The 24,573-nt window shown below is 38.7% G+C and overlaps 2 protein-coding genes across 2 annotated transcripts in view; one reads left to right on the top strand and one right to left on the bottom strand.

The window, feature by feature from the left end:
* Positions 1-15,066: 15,066 nt before the first annotated feature.
* Rbm11 (RNA binding motif protein 11) lies at positions 15,067-24,049 on the bottom strand. Its single transcript, XM_052158495.1, has 5 exons — positions 23,952-24,049; positions 20,467-20,629; positions 18,796-18,868; positions 18,173-18,269; positions 15,067-16,620 (listed from the first exon to the last, which is right to left on the bottom strand). Exons 1-5 carry the CDS (start codon positions 24,045-24,047, stop codon positions 16,327-16,329), a joined length of 723 nt encoding a protein of 240 aa, XP_052014455.1. The 5' UTR covers positions 24,048-24,049; the 3' UTR covers positions 15,067-16,326.
* A 19-nt stretch (positions 24,050-24,068) lies between these two features.
* The window catches only part of Lipi (lipase I), a 51,480-nt gene continuing 50,975 nt past the window's right edge, over positions 24,069-24,573 (top strand). The window contains exon 1 of the mRNA XM_052159102.1: positions 24,069-24,189. Within this exon, the coding sequence (XP_052015062.1) occupies positions 24,069-24,189 (121 nt within the window). The remainder of the gene's footprint in view (positions 24,190-24,573) is intronic.

Raw genomic sequence — 24,573 nt, forward strand, 5'->3', positions numbered from 1 at the left:
CACACATACACCCCTACACACGCACACACACACACACACACACACACACACACACCCTACCCACAGCAGTGCCTTCAGTGGCATAGCTGGCTTCAACATTCTGGCCCAATGACAAAGATGAGACTGTAGTAAAATGCGTTTGAAATAGAAAGCTAGGCTCATCCCTGTGCTGACTTCTGCCAACAAAATCCTCAGTCTTGAGCCAAGCTGGTCAACTTTTTTCTCTCTTGCCCATTTCAGTATTCCTTTGTTCTCTTCCCCACTGCCATATTCGCTTCTGTGAAGTTCTGTAGTCTTTAATTTTCCTAGTGTTTCTGCAGACCACTGCCCTCTAGTGGCTTTCCAGGAACTTTATTTCACAACTTTACCTAGTAAAATCTCAGAGGTTAGCTTTTAATTCTTTCTCTTCCTGTTTCCTTCCTACCTTCTTCCCTCTTGGCTTTTGTCCCTTCCTCTCTTCCCCCCCCCCCATTTTCTTTAAGTTTTTCCTCTTATAAAAACCAGAACCCAAAATGATGACAACAGCAGCAGCAACAGAACCAGACTGATACAGTTTTTTGAGCACAGCTTTTAGACAACTCTACTGTAAATCTCATGGAAAGTGCCAAATATTTTTCTCACATCATTTGCCAAAAATATAGATTTTTTTCCTAAGAGCAAATTACCTCTCAACAGAAAATTTTGAACAAGGCTATCTTCCAATAAATGGTTTAATATCAATTTTGTAAACTTTTTTTAACAGAAGAAATCATTAAAATTACAAAGTTTAAAAAAGTGCTTTCTTGTCATTTTGTTTAATACTGTTAACTGGGCAACTAATTTTTATTATGGATGTATAAAATCCTGCAATTAAAATCATCTGTTTTTTCTCACGATCAGATCTTTACCAGATTCATTTATACACAGGTATGTGAGTCAACCTATTTTCTCACAAAAGCTTCCTGGTGTTGCTGTAGGATATAGGATTGTTGCCTGTCTGAACGGTAAGCCAGAAAGTATTCTCTAGGTTTTGAAGTGAGTGGAAACTCAGGTTGTTCCTCTGTCTTCAACAACCAACATCAAACTCATACAGACAGTAGGAGACACTCTAGGGAGTGGTCCTGACAGGTTCAGGCATAGAGTACGACTCGCAGACAGTGATTGAGATATTTTTGAGCAAGACCACGGTGAGAAAAGAGTCACGGTCAGGAGAATTATTAATCATTCCTAACACATACCCAGCTCCTTGCTTATGAACTTTTTACTAGATATTCAAAGTACAGCACATCTAATTAAGAATAGCTGAGTGAAATCTGGTTTTGTTTAACATATCGTTAGCTGGCCCTTCCTCTTCACAGACCTGACAACTCCACAGGAATAAACAACCAACAAGCACACAAACAATAACAACAAACAATGACAACAACAGAACTCTACAAGAATTGGAAGGGCAGATAGGCAAACTGTGTTTTAGGGTACCTTTTCCCAAAGAAGTAGCTGCTGTGTCTGGGACTCAGGGTGGGGAGTCATGTTCCCTGGAAGTATTAAGCTTTGCTTTAGTGCTTCAGGAAGGGGTGGCTTGCTTGGGTTTTAACTCGCATCTGCTGGAGATTAATGAGGAGCCAATACTCATTACTAGCATTTGTTTTAACTCTGCAGAGTTACAGTGCTACAACTCTCAGGTGCGTACAAAGAGGATTTCACTTTCCTTTCCCATTGTTAAGAGTAATGAAGACATTCAAGGCATTTTATGAAGTCACGGTAGCACAAAGGCTGATTAGTCAAAACATTAACCTTGTCCTTGTAAAGGGGAGCTGAAGGGTAAAAAGGAGCGATCTTTTGGATGCTTGGACAATGTAGTCACGCTTCTCCTCCATCATGTGCTCTAGGATATAAACGTCGTATTGGTTTGGGATTTGCTAAGGTGAGTGAGTGTTCAATCACTGTTGTTCCACACTGGAGTGACTTTTCCATCCCTGACTTAATATACTAGTTAGATAATGGATGAGTTATTGCAGGGAATGAGGTACATTTCTCTTCTAATTAAATTTTCTACAGGGTGAAAAACATCAATGCAACCTTATTCTGGGGACTTGAATCGGAGAGCTTGATTCATGATCTGGTTCAGGAGATAAGCAAAGGCACAGAGGAATTGAGAACTGAGCACAGGAGCACAGGTACACTGCATCCATGTTCTGATACTTAATGCTATAATCTGGTCTGCTGTCTGCTTTCTCACTCCTCAGGGACAGATCTTTAGTGTTCCTATAGAGAGACTGTTGGTCTATTTCTATGCATCTGCTTAGGACTGCAAAGAGCTCTTGGAATAAATGTGACATTCTCAAATTCTTTTGTGGGCCAGAGGAAAGGCATCCTTACCAAGCACTTACAAGGTGTACAGGATAATTTTAATTGCTTTATTATTAAGGTACATAATTGTTTTCAGTTCTGAATATAAAACAGTACAAATTTCATTGGTCCATGACACATACTTTCTTTCTTTCTTTCTTTCTTTCTTTCTTTCTTTCTTTCTTTCTTTCTTTCTTTCTTTCTTTCTTTCTTTCTTTCTTTCTTTCTTTCTTTCAACAGGGTTTCTCTGTGTAGCCCTAGCTGTTCTGGAACTCACTGTAGACCAGATTGGCCTCAAACTCAGAAAACTGCCTGTCTCTGCCTCCCAAGTGCTGGGATTAAAGTGTGTACCACACACCACTGCCCGGCTCCATGAATCTTTATTTCATTTTTATTTCATATGGATTTGATACAGACTCCACATATTTTTTTTTTGAAAAATAATGTTAAAGGATATTGATGTAGAACATTTGGAACAGCTAACACGTGGTGATTTCTAGAGTGACATTTAGAGTAAAAGTTGATCAAATGCATATGATTTTTGAAATCCAGCGGCTTATATTCTCGTGCCTGCCCGAAATATTCAGTATCAACAAGCAATATTTTCAGAGGGGTGAGGGAACTTATTATTTAATCTACTATATCAAAGTTTCCAGGTCTCCCACAGAAGCTCCCGTCACAGGACAGGAGTTGATGGGCAGTTGATGGGCAGCCATGTGGGGAAAGCATTGTCCCTGCTCACTGTTAGGGGACCCTTGCTCATCTAGATTCACTCAAATCTAGCTTGTATTTAAGGAGTTATTTTTCCAAGGAAAATACATCAAAAATATAAGCAGGAAGTTTTAGAAGTCAGTAGCAATGCTTTGAAGGTACCTGAACTAGAAATTAATCTTTTACATGGTATTTTCTCTTACCACATTACTTTGATCTCTGTTTTTATTCTTTGTGAATGAATGATATCATTTATTTTGAGAAAATAAATCATTTATGTTCCTCAGTTCCTAAGAAAATTGATGATGGAACCAATAAAGAGTAAAATCTTGATCAGCCTTGGTTGTATGAATGAAGGAAAAATGATCTATAGATTGCCAAAATGAAGGAAATGAGAAGCCATATGCTCAGATGAGTGAAGACATACGCTGTTCTCCCTCAGCCTTTGCTGTTTCTGGATGCTAAGATTTTTATCAAAGAGAAAGCCAGATTTCCATTCCTATCCTTTCTATGTGCAAGCTTGTCCTGTGAACATCTGAACTTTCTCTACAGTGATTAGAGACTGCTAATGTATTATATTATTTCCTATGATTGTCTGCCTGGTACCATCAACTTATACAGAGAAGAAGCTTATTTTGGTTCATAGTTTTACAGGTTTCACAACATGGTATTAGTCCTATAATAAGATAGCATGAGATCTCTGAGAATTTTCTGGAGTAGAGAATTAGATAGTTAGCTGTAAGTCACTGGAAGATGACTTCCCATCAAGCATATCTCTTTATATTTCCACTACTTCTCAGTATTACAACCTGGGGACTGAGTCTTTAGTGTATGTGACTTTGCATGATGAGAGCCTAGCATTAAAATTCTCATCATCAAGGTGAGGTAATAGTTAATGGCTGCGCTAGAGAGAACTTTGGTGGTGGCGTACTCTTTCTGAATTAAAATGGTGACTGAGTGCTAGAATCAGGAATGGGATCAGGGCAATCCTCATCACATTGCTGGCTTGGGGGTTCTTCAGAGCAATCTGTATTACCTGATTTGAATATTAAAAGCTCACATGGTAAGCTAGAAAGAGTCCATTTGGCTTTTGTAGGATCCAACTGGTGGGAAGTTTCTAGACAATGAGGGTGCATGTGAATTCAGCAAGAACTCTTGCCATAATGTTATGATTCAAGGAAAGACATGTCTGGATGTAGTGTATATATTTATATTACATTTACATTCTATTAGAGTGTTCCCTCATATAACTTAGTTAACACAGAGATTTGGATGCGATCTCATAGATAGATTATTACAGTGATAAATGATAAAGGAATATAAATTACTGAAATGTTTCAGGAAGGTAAGATTCTAGAAATCAGAAAATGTGAGAAAGAGCACAGCCATTTCTTTGGGGCACAAACTGTTTCTTCTATGCAGAAGACCACAGGAAGTCTGAGTATAGAATCAGAGCAGTATGCAAAGAAGACAGATGGACAGATGCAGGGTGAGCTTATGAACGTCATAGATTTAGAAATGGAGCCAACTAGAAGGAAGAATGAGCACATTTCAGGTAAAATTGACAATAACTATGCACATCTTTAGTATTTTGCAATGAATATATCCTGCCGTTTACATTCAGATTTAAAAAAAAAATCAGAGTGATCAAAAGGACAACTCCCAAATTATCAAGGCAGAGTAATTAAATTGTCTGAGATACCAAAAGAATATTTATACCAGGTTCAGAAAATTTCTCTCCACATATTCACCAGTGGTTTGTCTTTGTGCTCCAAATGGCTCACTGCAAGTGTGATTCACTGTGCATTGTGCATAAGCAAGATTTGAGTTACATAACTGACTCCTAAATGTTGGTTTCCCGTTTTTAAAATTAGAGTAAACCTGAATAACAGTTTTTGTATTCCTTGTGTCTCATCTCAACTCCTTTGAGAAGATGAAAGACTTTCAAATAATTTTCTCAGAGTGCTAAAGAAGATCATCTTTCTGAATTCACTCTCTTTGCAAAGCACATCATTATTATTATACAATCTAAACCTGCAGTAGTTTGCACAAGCTTTCTATTAATACATTATCTGCAAATGTTGCAACTGCTCACATGTTCAGCCATAGAATTACAAAATAATATTATGAAATACATGTTTTTATCCTGCATTTTCCCAAAGTTTAACAAATGAAAGTATGTGAACGTTGCAAATGGATGGCATTGTATGTGATAGACGACAATGACAGAAAAAATAAAAAGGATATAGAAGGGTTGATATTGAGCAAAGGGGCATCTACCCTCCTTTTGGCTGAAGGGAACAAAGAAGAACATGACAGCTACCTCTTGAGAGGGCTGCTATAGGACAGTCCCGGTTCTCTGGGGAGACACTGGCTTCAATGATAGATGGGAGGAAAGGAAATCTCCTAAAACGGGAAGAGATTATGGGTGACTATGACTTAAAAAAAAAAAAAACCAGGAACGTTCATAAATCATGTAGGAATGAAGCATGGGCCTGAACAGGAATGCTTTCAAAGTTCCTGGAGATTGTGGGGTGAGGAATGTGACTGCAGGTGCTTTGGTAATAACCGAAATGCTATTATAACCCCGATTTCCATAACCTCACACGAATACTGATGGACAAGCTTTTAGTATGAGTAAGGGAGGTTGGGAAGAGAACTTGCCGGGTGTCTCAACAGTGAACATATCCCTCCTGTACTGTGACTGAAAATTATATATGGCCAGATGAAGGGACATCGTGTTTATATCGCTCTCCTTTTAGAGTTAAAGTCACACATAATCTGGTCTTCTTTGGGATAAAACAAAACAAAGCAAAACAGGTATGGGTGCCAGGGACAAGCTACATTCTTCTTTAATTATCATAGAAAGTACTGATGAGTCTAATTCCATTTACATCTTCAGAGTTAGAAAGCTTGAGGAAGAGTTAGAAAGCTGGCTGAGTGGATTTTGGAGGAAATTGAAAAGGCGATCATCTCAATTCCTTGACTAACATGTGAGGAAATGAATGGTATTTCATGACCTCTCGAGGCTTGCAGGCCTTTCTGTATCTTCTGTGACCCGGGAAAGGTTAACAGAGGGTTAAAACCTTCTAGGCTGTGATCACTAAAGTGAGGCTGGGGTAAGAAGGCACAGATTATCGACTCAGCAAGAATCGGTCAAGCTCTCAACAGCAGAGAACGCATGCATGTCCTCTGAGTCTGATGTAAATTAACTTTTTAGACTGAATTTTCAATGTGACTGTTTACATACACAGCCTATGAAAAAATGGAATATTTTACATTTAAAATTAAATGAGAGGTAAGATTTTTATTTTAATTTTAAGTTTCAGATGAACTCCTATGAGTCTGATTCCATTTAGCTCTTTTATCTATTCGTCTTGTAACTGTGAGGCAAGCCAAGCATCCCTCTGGCTCTGAATACTTTAGCAAAGAGTTATGTTTCAGAAAGATTGACAGCTGGCTGGTATGTAGTAGAATACTGCATGTGGTACGATCTATTTAGAATTTTATTTTATTTATGTGTGTGGACACACGCTTCAAAAGTGTAAAGAAGACAGGGGACAACGTTGTGGAATCAGTTGCTTCTCCTCTTCTATTTTTATGTGGTTCCTGGGGCTTGAACTCCTGTTCCCAGGCTTGCAACCCAAAGGTCTTTACCCATTAAGCCACTTCTCCATCCCAGAAATGAATATTAAATGTTTTGATGTTTAGTTAATGACAAACAGTTTTTTTTTTTTTTGCCTCTTATTCACATAGAAAAGTGCACACATAAAAATCTACTTACATGAAAAGAAACCCAGAAGTTGGGCTTGTGAGAACTACAACTCATTTGATGTGATTAAAAAAAAAGAAGAAGTTGCAGTTACTACCCTCCTGTCTTGCATCTGAACCCAATTTCTGCAGAGAAGAGTCAAGTGCACAAACAGGTAGTGATGGAGTCAAAACACAACAACTATGACACAAATTGCCTGTGAGGAGGGTATAGCAGTTGTCTGGGACCTGAACGATTTCCACTGTTGTACTTCAAAGTTCCAAAGGCTGATTTGCTGAGGAGATGAGTATTGACAAAATCTATCTGATGTCCAGAAAAAATCTCAGTGTGGAAGCCAACTTACTTCCTGAAGGGAGAAAAAAAAGAGTGCCTCTGTTTTTTCATGACAAAATGATCAGAAAGCCATTCCCAGAGGTCAGCTTCTGGAATCTAGGTTCAGATCCCTTAAAATGTGATCTCCCTTACCACTTTAGATGAGGAGACATTAAGCAAAACCAATTTCTATAGTCGTTGCATCATATACTTACTTTTAGTGATAATTATTTTGGTGCATTATGGCCAATAATTTTAGGGGAAAATCCACTTTAATCCATATTATGTCAAAACTTAGTTGCAGAAATAAACATTTCCTTGAATCCCATGATTCTGCTCTGTATAGTATTGATTGAGATCATGTGGTTTCCTTCTTGAGGGCAAATTAATAAGCTCTCCAATAGCTTTATTTATGTACCTTGCTTTATATGGGACTTTTGGAAGTTTAAGTACATTTCTATGTAACCTCATAGTCTTTATATAGTATCATTAATGATAAGGTAACTGGAAATAAAACTTAAAGACTCAGGTTCCAAATACATAAAATAAAAATATGTAGAGATAATATCTTGTACTGAATGGAAGAATCACTTGTCAATAAAATACTGATTGGTCAATGAGATGAGGCAAGATTAGAAGGTGAGACTTTTTTGTAGAGAGAAAGGATTCATGGAAAAATAGTCAGTCAGAGGAGATTCTGGACCCAGACACAGTAAAAGACAGTCATATGAAACTGAGAACCAGGCAACCATCCATGTGGCATGACTTCGAATAAAATAATAAATAAAATAATCAGATAATTAAAATGTGAGCTACTCGGGAAACACAGTCAAAGATAGTGACTTAAGCATTTATTCCTATATAAGAAGTTTCAGCGTCATTATTTCTGGATGGCTTGTCTGAATAGAGTGGGCAGGTGGAAAACACATGATGTTACAGATGGCTTCTACTACACAAATACTCCTTTAAATCCTGGGATGAGTGTCATGGATAATAGGAGCAGAGAAAAAGCAGAATAAGGTTCAGTGGTACGCAGGGAGGAGACATGTTTCATTCTGCATGTGATTTGTTCCCTTAAGTCTCATGGACAGAAAGCTTGGTCCTGAGGGACAGGATCTTTTAAGAGGGCGAGTCTATTGGGAGTTCATGGGGCTGCTTCTCTTTTGAATAGATCAATGCTCTTGCAGGATTAGTCCAGCCTTGTCATGACTGGAATAGGTCCCTAGATAACGGCCTTTAGAGAGGACAACAGAATTTCTTCTGAGTCCCTTCTATCCATCCCAATGACAAGGATGACTCAAATTACGATAAAGTCCTGCCATTACAATAAAGTCTATCACATTGTCCCCACCAGAGCACTCAGGTGGATCAGGTCGCTGCTATATGGTCCTCTTGACCCTCCAGGACTCTGAGCTAATGAAAAATTCTTCCAACCCACTCAATCTCATATATTTTGTTACAGCATCAGAAAATGCCCATAGGCAAGAAATATATCCTATACCTCAAAAGAGGCATGCCAAACAATCATGGCTTTCCTTATACTACAATTACCACCTACCATGACATCCAAAATGCTTGTTACATTATTACAGCATGATCAAGATAAGGTTCCGGTGGTCATAATCTAAATCAGGTCCAGGCATGGATGAAGCCCTTTGCTTCTTCACCATGGTTCCTCTGTGTCTGAGAAATCTGTGAACTATTTGTTTACTATCACACAGTGGTGAGACAGACAGAGCAGCAATAGAAGTTTAGTGCAAAAATTAAGGTAATACAAGCACAGCAGTAAGCAGGTAATTGTACTTCTGAAATCTCCAGTACAAAATTTCTTAAGTAAAATCATTCCTTTAATGATTGTCACTGACTGATGTGCTTTTGGTTTTTCTATGCTCATTTATTGGTTCATTGTAGCTGGACTTAAAGATCTTTGTCAATTTGTGTTGTTGCCATATGTGGGAGGAATTGATTTTGGTCCTACTTCTAATTTCTGTAAAGTTATTTTGTAAAGTTATTTTGACTTTCTCCAAGCCAGCTAAGGCGGCTATAACAAACTGTCATGGTTTGATAAGACTGACCAATACATATCCTCTTTCCACAATTCTGAAGTCTGGAAAGGCTAAGATCATGGTGCTGGAAGAGCTGGGATCCAGTGAGAGCCTGCTTCCTCCTTGGTATATGAGTCTATTCCTGCATCCTCACTTGGTGAAGGGAAGGGAGGAAAAACAGCTCTGTCTCTTTTCATACAGTCACTAAAGACACTAATGATGCCTCTACTTTCATCATCTACGCACCTCAAAACACCACCATGCAAAAACGTCAGAGGATTGGACATCATCATACGAATCTGGAGGTAAACAAGCACTCAGATCATACATGTCCTAAAAATTTCTGTTGATGATGAATGCATTCATCTATAAAATGAATGGAAATGTATTCCTCCATTACACATCCCTCAGCTAATTTCTCAGTGTAAGCTCTTGTTTCTGTTGTCTATATACTGTGCCACCTAGAGCAAACAGTCAGCCTCTTTTACACAGCTCAGTAATCTCCCCTACATTTTAATATTCTATAATTTTCATGAAATATTTACTGAAGACATATTGTCATGATCAAACACATAATACCACGTAACCCTGACACTCTTCAGCAATTCTTAACTGAGAGGTCCTGTAATAGAAATTCCAGTGGAGACATCTCCTGGTTTCTGAATACCACAGGTATACAGTGCATCTCTTCAGTGTGAAGCCCTTCTCTAACGTAGGCTCCGACACTCTAGAACTATGAGGTATTTATGTTAATTTAAAGTGTTATGTGCCAACAATACTAAAATTAAAACAATGAGATTTAAAAGGAAAAGGAAAGGATAAAAACGCCACATGTAAGAGGGAACACCCAAGTCCTAGTTCCAGAGTGGGTATATCCAACACAGCACAGTAGAGAGCATGCGGTTTTCATGAGCACTGGGGTTCAAACGCTCAGTAACCATCCTTGCTTCTGCTGCAGGTCTCATTCATTGGAAAATGGTGGGAGATAAGGACGTTTAAGTGGTCTCCAGGGGGCATTTACTGAAGTCTATGTGGGCTTGCACGGAAGGAAAGAGGAGCAATGTATTAGGTCAGTCCTGACTCTGTCTTGAGAATTAGAAAAGAGAATGAAACCAGTTGGCAAAGATAGCTTCTGGCCCTTAAGATCCATGCCAATGCTTTAATAAATACTGGAGAATTTATTTAGTTATTTGCTTGTTTATTTGGGTATTTATTTATTTATTAAATGGAATAAAAAAAAACTAGATTGCAAATTAAAACAAATATGGAACAACTCTGCTTCTTCATTGTCTTTTAATAATACATCCAGACCAATTTTCATAGATATTGATTTTGTTATATGCTTTTAATCTGTAATTTAAATGAATATTATTGGCAAACATTTAAATTATACTGTCACTAGAGAGACACACTTTAAAGGTAAGTTACCTGGTCTTCTCTCCATTCTGAAGCTATAGATCTTACACTGGATGCTTGGATCTTCTCTATGCTTCCTTTCCTTTTAAATTTCATTGGTCTTATTTTAGGATTATTGGCATGCGATTCTTTAAAATGGCCGATACACCTCACAGTTCTGCAGTGGCCAAACTACATCAACGAAGTGCTTCCCCATACAGACTCACTGTAGAATGTGGGATGCAGAAACCAGGAAATATCTACCCCGTAATTTTTGTGTTTTCATGCTTGGGAAGTGAATTAAAATTAAAACTGATACTTTTAAGTTTGAAAGCTGTTTTTAAGAAAATGATAAGTGGCTATTGAATTTAAATACTTCACACCAATAAAATAAATGAAAGAAATACAGGTTAGTTTTAATATTGTGTGAAAAGTTTGTTTTATGATCTTGCCAAGGTGCAGTTTTGTGAAACTGACCATTATATTATGACTATAATTACTAAAATATTGCAGTATTATTATAAAGCAAGATCTTTCATGTGTGAGAATAAAAAGTATAGAAAACCCAAACAAGAATTTGCTATGTGGTAGATGAGTTATTTTAATTAACAATGTGGAGAATAATATGAGTTGCATCCTTTTGCTTATATCCCATAATAATATTAATTTCAAGTATTTTGCATATTTTACTGTAAGGATAAGCAAAACACCAAAAGGAAAGATGAAAAAGTCATTAAACTAGCAAACAGTGTCAGAAAGCAAAAAACCAAAAAGTGTCAAAAGAGTGTATCTGCAACAAATATAAATGCCAGTGGGTACCACTTGTTATAAATAAAAGTCTCCTGAAAATATTATCTGCAAAGGTCAACCCATGGGCACAAACGCACAGAAGGGAGGCATTTATAGGTCATCACTTTGATGAAAATTCATCTCAGGTCTGTGCTTCTGTTGGCCTGATACCAGCTCCATCTTCTACTCCTAGGGCGTCCAACCTAGACATGAGCTTCTTCCGCCTCATACCACATCAAAGGAGAACTGAGAAAATCACTTTGATCCATTGTTCTCAGGAAGTCAATGAGACTCATAAAAAAGAATTCATCCGTAAACCATAATGTACTTTTCTGAAGAACACTGATGAAGAACACTGATGGTAAATTCACTGAACTTTTTGGAGAACTTAAAGGTTATTTTTTTATATTTTACTGTTATTGTTTATTACTGTTTGGCTACATTCTCTATAATTCCAGCAGCATCTTAAACAGATAATGTGTCTATGTATGATGCAAACCAATAAACGGAATGGCTTGCAACATCAGGTAAGAGTCACAGTTCAACAGTACATGTTAAGTGGTGTCTGGCAGCTAAAAGTATTTTTAATGTTGCTTTCAAAGGCTTTAAGTGTGTGTGTGTGTGTGTGTGTGTGTGTGTGTGTGTGTGTGAGAGAGAGAGAGAGAGAGAGAGAGAGAGAGAGAGAGAGAGAGTTTATCTATATAAGTTTATGTGTGCAGATGCCCATGGAACTGGTGTTACAGGCATCTGCACACATAAACTTATATAGATAAGAGGACATAGAAGAGGGTGTCAGATCCACTAGAACTGGAATTATAAGTGGTCGTGAGTTACCACATAAGGGCTGGGAAATAGATCCTGGTGGGCAAAAAGTGTTCTTAACTAGACTCAGATTTTCACATTGTGTGTGTGTGTGTGTGTGTGTATCTGTATGTAGAGCTCTGTGTGTGTGTGCAAGTGTACCTTTGTGTGTGTGTCTGTGTGTCTGTGCATGTGTATCTGTATATAGAGCTGTGTGTGTGTGCATGTGCACCTGTGTGTCAGTGTGTTTGTGTGTGTGTCAGTATGTTTGTGTGTGTGTGTGTGTGTGTGTCTGAGTTTAACTATGGTTATTTGCATGAGTTTGGTAGGAGACTACTTACTAGATCAAAAGCAGCTTAGCTGTGAACACTGTACAAAACAATACCATCATTCCCAGCATCCATAACTGTCCATAGTCACTCGGAGATTCGTGGTCTCATTGTCCTTCCCCTTGTGTATTATGAAATGATGACAGGGCCAACCTTGTGCTTACCTTGTGCAGGTCACCATAGCTTCTCTAAGTTCCTGAGTACAATCACTGTGCCAGGGCCAAAAGCTGGCTCTCATGAGAACTCAGTCCATCCACTTTTATAAGATTCTTTCAGAAACACCAGCTATGTGTCACAGAACATGACCAAAGATGAAATCCTCACTATACTATAGAGATACCACACCTAAGGGAAAAGCTTTGCTGGAAAACTTTGAAGGGAGAGTGCCTGACTACTTTTTGACCTCTTAGAGAAGCTTGTTAACATACCACTGTATGTTAGTTCTTGTGTAATTGCCCAGGGTGAAGCTGACTTTAAAGTTAAGTGTCTAGTCATGAACTTCTTAATTTCATGAGGGATTTAACTTTATCATCTTGGAGTTAATCTATTTGGCAAGATTAACCTACCAGGGAGCTTCCAACATCTCCGTGCTCTGCGTCCCAGGGCTAGTATTACAAAGACTTCCCACCATTCCCAGCTCCGTGCCCGGGTGTTACTGACATCAACACAGACTCACGTGCTTCACAGCAGACATAGCTCCTCATTACTCCTCATTTCGACCTTGTTCAACATTCCCCATTTTCTGTGGAGAGGAGTCATCACTGTGAGAATCAGTCAGCAATGAATAAACGTCCTCTCAACACAAATTCTGATACTGAAGCTACATCACTCAAAAGGATGACTCCCAAATTTAGGGAAATACAGTCTTCAGACAAGGATGGATGGTTGGAAAATGGGTGGGGATACAAGACTGTTTGTTAGAGGTAAACAAAACATGCAATGGCGTGTGTGTGTGTGTGTGTGTGTGTGTGTTATATGTCACTGATCACATATGGACTAGAGGACAACTTGTAGGACTCTGCTCTCTCCTTCCCCTATGTGGTTCCTCGGGATCAAGGCCAGGTTTTCAGGTTTGGTGTCAAATACGTTTACCCAGTGCAGCATCTTTCCAGCCCTTCTTTATGCTTAGATTTTATTTCTTATTCAAATCCTCATTCCAGTGGGTGGGGAATGAATCCAGTCAATTATTATACTCGTCCTTTACACACATAGAAACAGACACAAATAGACAGACGTATGTTTTAAAGGTGATTGTATTACCTACCTGAAACTGTAGAAAGAGATGGCAGAACAAAGCTTATCTTTCTCGCTGAACCATTTCCATCTTGAGAATGCCTAAGCTTTGTATATTTATACTTTTTTCAGTGTGTTCACATAAAAAGGTAAGAACCTATTTTCATTCTTACAAGTGTTTGGCATAAACAATGTTTCAGTATAATAGGAGCAGGAGTCAGAATTGAAGTAAGTCTCCAAGGAAAGATTCCCTATGGAAAAATTTAAAACGTTAGTTATAACTGATGAAAGAAGAAATATTTGGGGAGAATTTAGACTAGAAAGAAAAGTATAAAGTTTGTGTTGCTAATGAAGACAGTGAATACATTTAATAGGTACAGGGAAAACAAATCTGGGTACAATGTTGGAAATCTTTTCAAGAGAGAAATCTTTAGCCATACAGTAAAGAAACCAAAGCTGTATTTGAGTGTAATATTTTTTAATCTTAAGAGTGCTGAATGATGTGCAACAATTTTCAGTATTTTATAGGCTATGGGCAATAACAAAAATCAATTGCAACAGCGCTTTTAAATAATTTTACACAAACATTGCATGTAAATTGCACTTAATGATGACATTTCATAGGTGTCTTTTATCTAAGCGTCTAAGCCACAGCATGGTGAGTCTCTTCTGCAGATGTGAGGGTTTGCCTGACACTAACTTCTTGGGGCATTTTTCCTTGTTATGACAGCAGCCTGGTATATTAGAAATTAATTAAATAAATTGAAGATGAGAACATGGAAAGGGTCTATTTTCATTTTTAGATTATTAACTTATTCTAGCATTTGAAGTAAATTCTGAGACTGGGGGATTAAAATTGGAAAAGAAAACCTTGTGAGGCAAAGAATTTTAATAATCCTTCATAGAAACCTATAGCACTTGGAAAATGGACAACTTAAAATTTGGGGGTTGGGTCAAATATTAGCATGTTTCAGGATGTCTCCTAGTCTTTAACAAAGAAGGACACCACAGTGAAAAGGACTCTCCGAACATTCTGTTTAGCTGAATGGTCGACTAGTTAAAAGTAGAAGATCCTGGGTTTGTTTTCTTTCTCTGATGGGAGAGTTAAAAGAGCATTTTCCCATTGTGACATCTAGATCATGTCCTACTTCAACCTAACGTTTTTACACACATTAATCTCAGTTGCTTAGAAGCATTCTTATACACAGATCTGTTACATGCCAGTCACATGGCTTAATTTATGGCTAAGGTAAATTTCATAGCTAGAGGAATATAGAAGATGATGTTAGTTAATGCACTTAAAGATACTACTATATCATTATGAAAGAATGAATTTTATCTTGTCCATGATTCCAAATTGTCAAAATATGAATTTAAAAGAAAAATAAATAATGTCTTCATATTTGAATATTTAAGAATATAAAGACCCAGTTAAAGTTCCCTGCAGGGCAATTTAGGTTTTCATATCGATACGCTTGCATTTGTCATAATTATCACTTATATCCTCATTACCCAAGAGCAAAACTCAGTTATTTGTTGGTTGAAGATATTTTTATTCATTAAATAAATACTATGTGTGAAAGAGTAAGCAACATGCAAAACATACACCCACGTGTGCCTTATTCCCTACTGAACTGAGTAGATAATTCCTAATGGCTTTGCATGATCCTTTCAAATAGCTTTCATAAATATATGATCCTCATCATTTTAGTTTATGGTAAGCTATCAACAAAAGCACTGGACATACACCATTCATTTGATACGCTGTACATTTGTCTTCTAAAATAAGTGAATTAGAAGTATAGACTGGGGCAGTAAGCATTAAGTATACGATGATGCAGCATCATTTTATACACTTGCCCTTTGCGGCAATTCACAGGGTCGCTGTGTCTTTTCCACCCCTGCTGGGAGAACTAGAGAGCAGATACTGACACCATCAAACAATAAATGTGTTGTATACAGATAATTATGCCAAATAAAACTCACAGGAAAAAAGGAGGATAATCACATAGTGCCTTTAAGCATATGACACTGAGCTAAGACAATTATCTTTCCTTTGGTGCCACAGCTATGGTCATATAAATTAACCCTGATAGTGATGCTCACAGATATCTTATTTAGACACAAAAGGAAAGTGTCGGTTACAACGGGGACTCAAGCCTCCCCGCTACATCGTTACTGGAGCACACTGTTTTTAATTATTCCTGGTAGTTCTGCCAGCAACCCCTCTGAGGCCAGCCCACCGGTGCTTGAAACCTTTGGTGAGACTCTAGGGGGAGCATTAAGCTCAACCCTCGAGGGCTTAGAGAGGGGCTCTAGAATTTAGTGAAATTCCACCCACAGCACTAAAATAAGACGAGGCAAAGTGTATCGACAATGGTCCACAGGCAATCTTGCAAATACAGAAGCAGTACGTTATAGTATTGTTTAAAGGCTTTTATCATTCATGAGCATGGATAGCAAACTGAATAGCAAATCACACAGCCATATTTCCCATATATTTCAGAACCAAGAACCTGGACAAGACATCGGGGTCATTTGGTGCAACAGATTCTTTTTCTTTTCGTTCTTTCTTTCTAGAGAGGTTTGAGAGCAGTGCAGACACAGTTCACTAGTGTCTTTTCTTCTTTTTACACTTGCGGCACTTTTGGTTACCCCCATTTCCTCTCTTGTCTTCTGAGCTGTCACTGCCGCTGTCACTGTCTGGCCTTTGCCTCTTTCGCTTACTCCTAGGGTACAGGTCCGGGTCGCTGGGCGGCTGCTCAGTCCACTCATAGGAGCTGCTGGGTCCAGCCTCTAGGTCTGGAGCGTGATTTAAGGAGCAAGACCCAGACGCGCTGTTGGGAAGAGGAGCTGGCATCTCGTAGAAAGGCGGCTGCAGCACTGGGCTGTGTGTGTACCACTGCTGGGAAGAGAAGATACTCATGAACACACACACACACTCTAAGTGCTGGGGCACCACACCGCACCGCACCGCACCGCACCGCACCGCACATGCGCTTTCAGGCGGCCATGGCTGAGCCGGTCTGGTTAGCACGAAGCACAAAGATTAAAGATGCCGTGTACTTAACCTTTACTACTGCATTGATTAGCAATATACAGTAGAAATATTATGTAAAACATATAGTTTGTAGACACACTATAAAAGGGAATAAACATAAAATAGAAACATAAAATAGTGTATTTATCCATATATATATGTGTGTGCAGTCTATTGTGATTTAGATATACATCATTAAGGAGATTTTTTCTCCCCCCAGAGCTGGAATATTGACCCCAGGACCTTTCTTTTGATAGGCAGGCACTCTAGAACTGAGGTGCACCTACAGATATTTTGTTTTTATTTTCAGGATGAGTCTTTTCAAATACTCCTAGTTTACCCTATACGTAAGGTAAATTGTCATTTACATAAAGTTTTATAACAGGAAAAAGTTTTCCTGTTTCATGTGCTTCAGACATACATAAAACCTTCTCAATGTGTGATGCAAGAATGGATTTTAAATTTTAATGAAAATTAGAATTTCATAGGTGCAGACAAAGCTAAGAACTCTCAAGGTTGAAAAAGGCACAGCCGTCACTCTTCAGATGGAGAACTGCTTCCCTTGTTTTACCAAAATAACTTGAAATTCTGACTGTTCTAATCAGACGACATGGGGGCCCCCGAGATAGTCTTCCAATGCAAGCTCGGCTAGAACAGAGGTTATTGCTTCTGGGGAGACTCTATTGTGTCAGGTAAGATCTCCTTACTGGTACACATCTAGCTACAACTTAGGAAAAAATTCTCCAAGAGCAAAAGCCTCATTTTACAAGAAATTCCCTGACTGCTTACTAATTGAAAATAGTTCTTTAAAACAAAACCCTAAAACTTACATATATGTTATATATTCACACACACACACACACACACACACACACACACACACACACAGCTTCTGAGTAAAAATAAAATTAAATAAGAAATGGTCTCACAACTGTCACTAACAAACTTATACTCTGGGCTTTGCTCAGCAGGACCACTGGACTTAGACTGTTTGACTAATAAGACAGAGTTGTGAAAAAATATTCTAAAATCCAGTACCAGGATTAAGATTTTAGGCTACAGAGGAATTGTGGGGAGCTCAAAAATGAACTACAAAAATATATGTGATAGATGGCCCCATATATGAATATTGTAAACTGAGTAAGTTGTCATGCCTAAGAGAATCTTTGGAAATGGTCGCTTTGATGAGAATTCAGCACTTGGATTTAACTAGGTTGCTTCCTTGATATCACCTGCCCTTTACCACTGAGCACAGAGGACTCACAGAAACCTTGTGTGACCCTGTCTGAGCACGTGCCGGGGCATATTCTGTATCAATGCCAGGTTAGGTAATGCTTTAACACTGACTGTTAAGAATGTGTTATTGTTCTTATGTTTTTGTAAACTCTGTACTGAATCAAAAGCTTTTCATACTTACCATGTTTTGAAAGAAAAAATACTCTTGAGGTAAGGCGGCACTCGTAATTGGGAAAAACGGCACTGGAAAGGAAGGCCTGCCCACCATTTCATCGTTCCTTTCAGAATGAAGAGAATGAAGGACAGCTTAAAATGCTGAGGTACAAGAGTCATTTTCTCCTTAGAAGAATTATGGACAGCTTTACGTACACAAGTGGAAGATAAGACCTCCCTGCAAGCCTTTAAGATGAACTATTTTGAACACACGTGAACAGTGAATTATTTCACTGACAATGTAATGGCATGGCATTGCATTAATTATTTAATTGTACAGTATTGATATCATAATACTTGTAATCACATTTGATTTTTTTATAAGAAATATGTCAGATCATGTTGTATTTGAGGAAAAAAAAACTCAGATATGAACATAACCCAGCAGATGACCAGGACCACTGAGAGAACACTGGTTTTCTGTAGACAGAAAAGGAGAGATGAATTTTTTTCCCTTTAGTTTTAAAGATATCTTCACAGCTTAATTAAAACGTTACGTGCTTACACTGTTGCCTTCACATACTTGTTGATGTCTAATAAAATAAGATAATGAAAGTTTGTTTTATTAAAAAAAAACATGCATTTGGTTACCTGAAGCTGTGTGAGTTAATCTTAGCACAGCTCTCAAAGCTTTGGTTAGCTGGTTCAGAAGATCGAGAACTCCCTTTAATGAGACAGAATGAAAGAAAATAAAATTGAAAAAGAAAGTTTTATGGCATAATTATTTGGGTGTTTGAAAATTTTAATCTTAAGTCATAAAGTCATCCAAAACCCCAAATTTGATGGTTTGGTCTATAGTTGAGCATTTGAGAGACTGAGGCAGGAGGATCTAGAGTTTCAAGTTAACCGGGACACAAATAGTGAGATGCTATTTCATAAAAACCTAATCAAGATAATGTAAAAATCTTACTCTTTTAGGACATAGTATTGACTCAAAATTCTGTACTAGTGCCCAAAAATTATATCTAGAGTCATATTTACATATTTTACACATGACTGAGTAAATGAAAATTGTACTTCTTCCAAAAGCCACGGACAGATACGAACATTATACAGGCAAAGACAAAGTAAGATACACAATGTTGTTTTATTCCATATTGTTGTAAACTAAAAATTTCATAGCATCGTTGTCATTTGCTCCTAGAATATAAGATACGAGTTCCCTAAACATCACAGACAAGAGCCAATTCAACTTTACATGGAAATAAAATGTCAGAATATAACACACCCAAATCTATTCTATGAATTGACAGTGAGGCTTGGCAAAGAGAAAGGTGGACGCATCTTTCCTTTTGCAAGAAAACGTGGTTTTATTATTGTTGACTTTATAAAGGCATGCCCCACCAAGGATGATGATGAGTATAAGCCGGCACCTCCCAGGATGCCTGAGCACCACTTAGATGGCCTCTATCAGTCTGCTAAGCCTGCAAACCTTCTCTGAGCCGCTTATTATAAATGCCTAGTTTATGATGTGTGCAACTGATGTCCTTTGGGATCTCTACATTTTAAATTTAGGCCCTAGCAACATGCAAAAAAAATGGTTTCCCATGAAAGACTAATTGGGAAGGACTTTCTTGAAGTAATTGAGAGCAGTGCCAACAAGGTAAACCAGCCTTGCTATATAAAGTCTAGAGTTAGTTGTTTATGATTCATGTAAATTTTCAAGTTGCTAGCAACATCTTTTTAGGTACTTCCTGGTTGATTCTGAAAAAGAATTTTAAAAGTTATATGGGTGGTGGTGGCACACTCCTTTAATCCTAGAACTTGAGAAGCAGAGGCAGGCTTCTGAGTTCGAGGCCAGCCTGGTCTACAAAGTGAGTTCCAGGATAGCCAAGACTACACAGAGAAACCCTGTCTCAAAAAAAAAAAAAGTTATAATACAGAAGAGATGTGTTTGGTTTGGTAATATGGTAGTCATTGTCAATTCATTATACATGAAATATTAGATATATACTCTGGATAAAGTAATACCCTGAAAACAAAGGCACAATTTATTGTCCTATAGCAACCTATGGTTGCACATAAGACATCCTCCATATGTGACATTTACAGTATGAAAGTAGCAAGATTACAGTTATGAAGTACCAACAAAAATAATTTTATGATGGTTTCATCAGAACATGATGAACTATATTAAAGAGTTTCATCATTGGAAAGGTTGAGAACCACTATCCTACATTTTCATAGAAAACAAAAGCTGTAAGCCCCTGAGAATAGGACCAGCACACCACACTTTGAAGATCAGTTGGTGAGAGAACTTACCAAATCGATACTGCACGTTAATTGGTCTCCCATACAAACGAATTCCATTCAGCAAAGCTATGGCATAAGACACGGATTCTGGATGCTTGAAGCAGACAAAGCCAAAGGACTTCGGTTTTCCGTCTCTATCTTTGCAAAGAGTCACTTTGGTTAGTGGCCCGGCCTGTAAGAAACTTGAATTATTTTCGTATAAATCCAAAGATTTTTTCCCCCACAAATTAAAGATTCAAGTTTGTCTAAAATTAAGAACAATCATAAATAGTTCCACAAATAATGTGTCTTCCTAGAAAAATGTCTAGCTTATCAAAAACAGTTATGGGAAAGGAACTTATGAATTATACTACCTATATTAAAAGGAAAGACTATCCTTATTTTAGGGTGTACACATCAATTTAGAGAGTATTTGAATCTCACATTAAAATACTACTATCCCTCCACAAATATTAGCAGTATTTAACTGATAAATATATTGGGATGAGAAAAAAATCATGTGCTTGAGTTATGGCCAAAGATGTTGGCCACATGACATCATGGGCTCACCCCTGTTAAGAACGTGCAAAAGGTTCTCTGAGAAACAAAATTAACAGTTATGTTAATTTTGAGACCCTTTTTATTGTCCTATAGTTTATGAAAAACAAAATGCTCCAGTTTTCTTATCAAAGAGTCACTTTGGTTCGTGACCTCTGAGCTTAAAGTGGGTAAAAGGGTAGCCAGGCAGGTGTGAGAACTTCATCAGAAGGTCAGTTGCTAGAAGCTAGAGGATGAGCTAGCCTGAGGTAAAATGTCTCGAACAAAGGGAAACGTCTCTGACCTCCAGAAGCATGTGTCAGAACTCACACATGAGAATTTGCACACATGAATGCATCTACGCACATACACGTGTAAACACCTGCACACATGCCTGTGAATGATACACGGTGTTTATAAAAGAAACTAAACCTCATAGGCATTTTGATCTAGTACCCCTGCTTCATATATATGTCGAAAGGAAATTTATTTTAATATGCTTCAGAATTGCTAGAGTGTGTAAACTACTCAAAAATTTGAACAACTAAAAAATAGTAACGGCTAGAAATATTATTCCATGGTCAATTATTCAAGCAGAATAAAGGACAGCACATTGTATGTCTTTATAATGTGTAGCAATAAAAACTTGTAATAGGTAATAAAAAAAAGCAAAGACGCAAAGCCAGATATTAAAGAACACTGTTAACCACACCTGAGGAAAAAATTCTATCAATTAATTTGTGTGACTGGCAGCTATGTTCACAGAGACTGGAAGTGACCCCTCTGGCCATATATGAGGATGATAATTTTTCATGGTGGAATTGCCTAATTTTTGTTTTTCATCCTTACGTGCTGGAGCTTGCATGGTAGATTCTCTTCTCTGAATGCTTCGCCCAGGGACTAGCTCACGGTCCCCTCAGGTTGAATAGGATGATGCAAGCAAAATGACTTCCCCCATTGCTGCCTCTTTATGAAGACAGGCTCCTGGGGCTGTGCCCTAGAGCTTGGCCCTCAATACATTTGAAACCACAACCACCATCTTCCCTTCCCATGTCTCCTGCTAATACTTCTTGGTTAAAAGGACAAAAATAGATAAAAAATTGAATATAAAAGGAATATTCAGAAAATTGAAATAAATTATTACATTAATATAGTAATGAAAGCAAAAGGACTTATTCTGCTTTCTAGGTTTTTTTTCTTCTATTAACATTAAGAGTATGCTATACAGACAAGATTTACTTATATACGTATGCCAAAGTTCTTAGTTCCTGGGTACTAGAGACTGAACCCTAAAATGTTATGAATGCAAAGCTAGTGCTGACCACCGAGTCACACTCCCTGTTTTGCCGAATCATTTTCAAAAGTCAAATTCAACAGACTTTTCTGATATCAACAGAGTGATATTATATCACTTAAGCATCTTGAAACGTCAGAATGAGACATTTTCAGGGCAGCTGTCAAGCTCTTTGGGGGTTTTGATCTTGAAGATGTTAAGTCTTTCAAATGATAATCTATGTTAGCAGATTCTCTCCTGGTAAAATGAAAACATAGGCTTACTGCTTGACCTGTTCAGTGGAGCTTCAGTTTTAATTAAGTGGGAGAAAGGAAATCATGCAAAGAAATAAAGAAACATGGTATATTGCCTGCTGAATGCGCACTAGTGATTTGGATCTAGTACTTATTGACTAGAGAGCTGAGGTCTCAGTGGGGGCTGTAATCCCACGAACCCCCTTTCCTCACTGCCCGCCCTGAGGTTCAGAAGGAATGCTTTTGGAGAGGCTAAAATTACTCCACTTCTGAATGGTGAATTTTAAATCATATTGGGTCACAAAATAGATAATGGTGTTTTTTAGAGAGGATACTCTAAAGTAGTAATGGATAAGATAAAAATCGTAGTTTTTTAAATAATATAAAGTTTATAGCTAAAGTAAGTTCTTTATAAATTAGAATAAAAATAATTTCTCTATAAGTACCCACGCTTCACTCTAGAAATGCTTCTCTTTTATTGTGTCCCCGAGAATGTCCCCTTATTTTGAAAGCGGACGCCACTCTTGATTTATTTTATTGTAGTAGCAATACTTCGCATTATTAGTAATAGCAGTAGCAGTCCTATTAGCAGCAGCAGCCAACAGCGCTGGCTGTAGCTGTTTCACAATGCGAAGTTTATTTCTGGCAATCACATTACATTTTAGAGATGATTATTCCCATTTTACATTTAAGGACGAGACGCAGATACTAGCCTCGCTGTAGACCGCTGTGTTCTCAGTTTCAACAGGTTTTAGTTTTTCCTTCCATATTATTTACCTGTCTCTTTTGCAGAATAGTATAATCCATGAGAAACAGTTTTGTTCCCCCCTTTAGAGTCCCTTATTAACACTCTTGATTTGCTCTATAATTCTGAGTCATTGACCAGACACCCCTCTCTGGCAAGTGGGACCCAGACATGTGTTCTCCAGTTCTCAAAAAAATGTCCTGAAGGTCCGAGTATGAAATACAGTGTCACGACTAGGGAATCCATTAGTTACTTATGGTGACTTGACTGCCTAGCATTTCAGAAATCACTTGTATGATTCTAGAACAAAAATGCTCTCCCCATCTGAAGGCGTGGGAGAAAAGGTGACAGCCAGGGAAAGGTTTTCAAGACAAGTCTCCTTCTCTCAGGTGCCATTTTTCCAGGTTGGACATAAGGGTGCTTACTATTCCCTGAGGACCGTGACGGGGTTGTTTTGTGTCCCCGCAGCACATCCAGGGCCCGGAGAGGCTCCGGGAGCCCTCGCCCGGGGCTGCCAGGCTGGGGCTGGGGGTGGGAGGTCGTTGCCCACCCGGGGCTGCAGAGGAAGGGGAGTACACGCCGCTCATCCCCGGCTGGCTGCACACTTGCGTGCCTAAGTGAGGGAAGGGAGACCCGAGCTCCGGTGGGGCGGGGTCCCGGGGCTCCGCAGCCGCCGCCGCCGCCCGGCCTTCCCCGCGGATGGTACCTGAAGGAACAGCTCGTAAAGAATCTCTTCCCGCACTCGGGCCTCTAAATTGCCCACAAACACGGTCCTGTCAGCCTCCTCCTGAGCCGGGAACATCCCTGCGGTCCGCAGCCAGGGATGGAGGAGGTGCCGAGGCCCCGCCCCCTCGCTCCGCTTTACGGCGCGGCCCCGCCTGGGCAGCCGAGCCTGAGGCAGGCGCGCGCCGGAGGGCGGGGCGTGAAGCCACGCCCACAGCCCCGTGGGACCCACCCACCATTCGGGGCTCCGCCCTCTCCGGCTAGAGGGGCGGTCACTTTCTGACCAGAGAGGGCTTCCGCAGTCCACTTGGCACAGTGCCTCTGCCTATTTCTGAACAAGATCAATAGTGATTCTAGTTTTTTTTTCTCCCTAAAGCAACATTTGAAATACAATGACTAGGAAGTCATTCGAAGTGCCTACGGTGATACAAAAAGAGTTAACTGGGTAGATCAGTAACAGTGTGAAGTTAAGTTATAACGTGTAAAGAAATGTCTCCATGCACGGATATTAATACAAGAAAGGACTAAAATTGAAGTTTATTTAGCCTCTAAGTAATACTGAGATAGGTTTTTGAAAATTTTCTGTGGGCTCTGAACTCAAGAAA

Source organism: Apodemus sylvaticus, chromosome 15 (assembly GCF_947179515.1).
Source record: "Apodemus sylvaticus chromosome 15, mApoSyl1.1, whole genome shotgun sequence".
Classification (NCBI taxonomy): Eukaryota; Metazoa; Chordata; class Mammalia; order Rodentia; family Muridae; genus Apodemus; species Apodemus sylvaticus.

What these genes read in the sequence shown, in the direction of transcription:
- Rbm11 (XM_052158495.1), bottom strand. Translation starts at nt 24,047, where the DNA reads ATGTTCCCGGCTCAGGAGGAGGCTGACAGGACCGTGTTTGTGGGCAAT. An exon ending in TAACGTGCAGTATCGATTTG is followed by an intron (nt 18,869 to 20,466) that starts GTAAGTTCTCTC and finishes GTCTCATTAAAG; the next exon opens with GGAGTTCTCGATCTTCTGAA. An exon ending in ATTAACTCACACAGCTTCAG is followed by an intron (nt 18,270 to 18,795) that starts GTAACCAAATGC and finishes TCATTCTGAAAG; the next exon opens with GAACGATGAAATGGTGGGCA.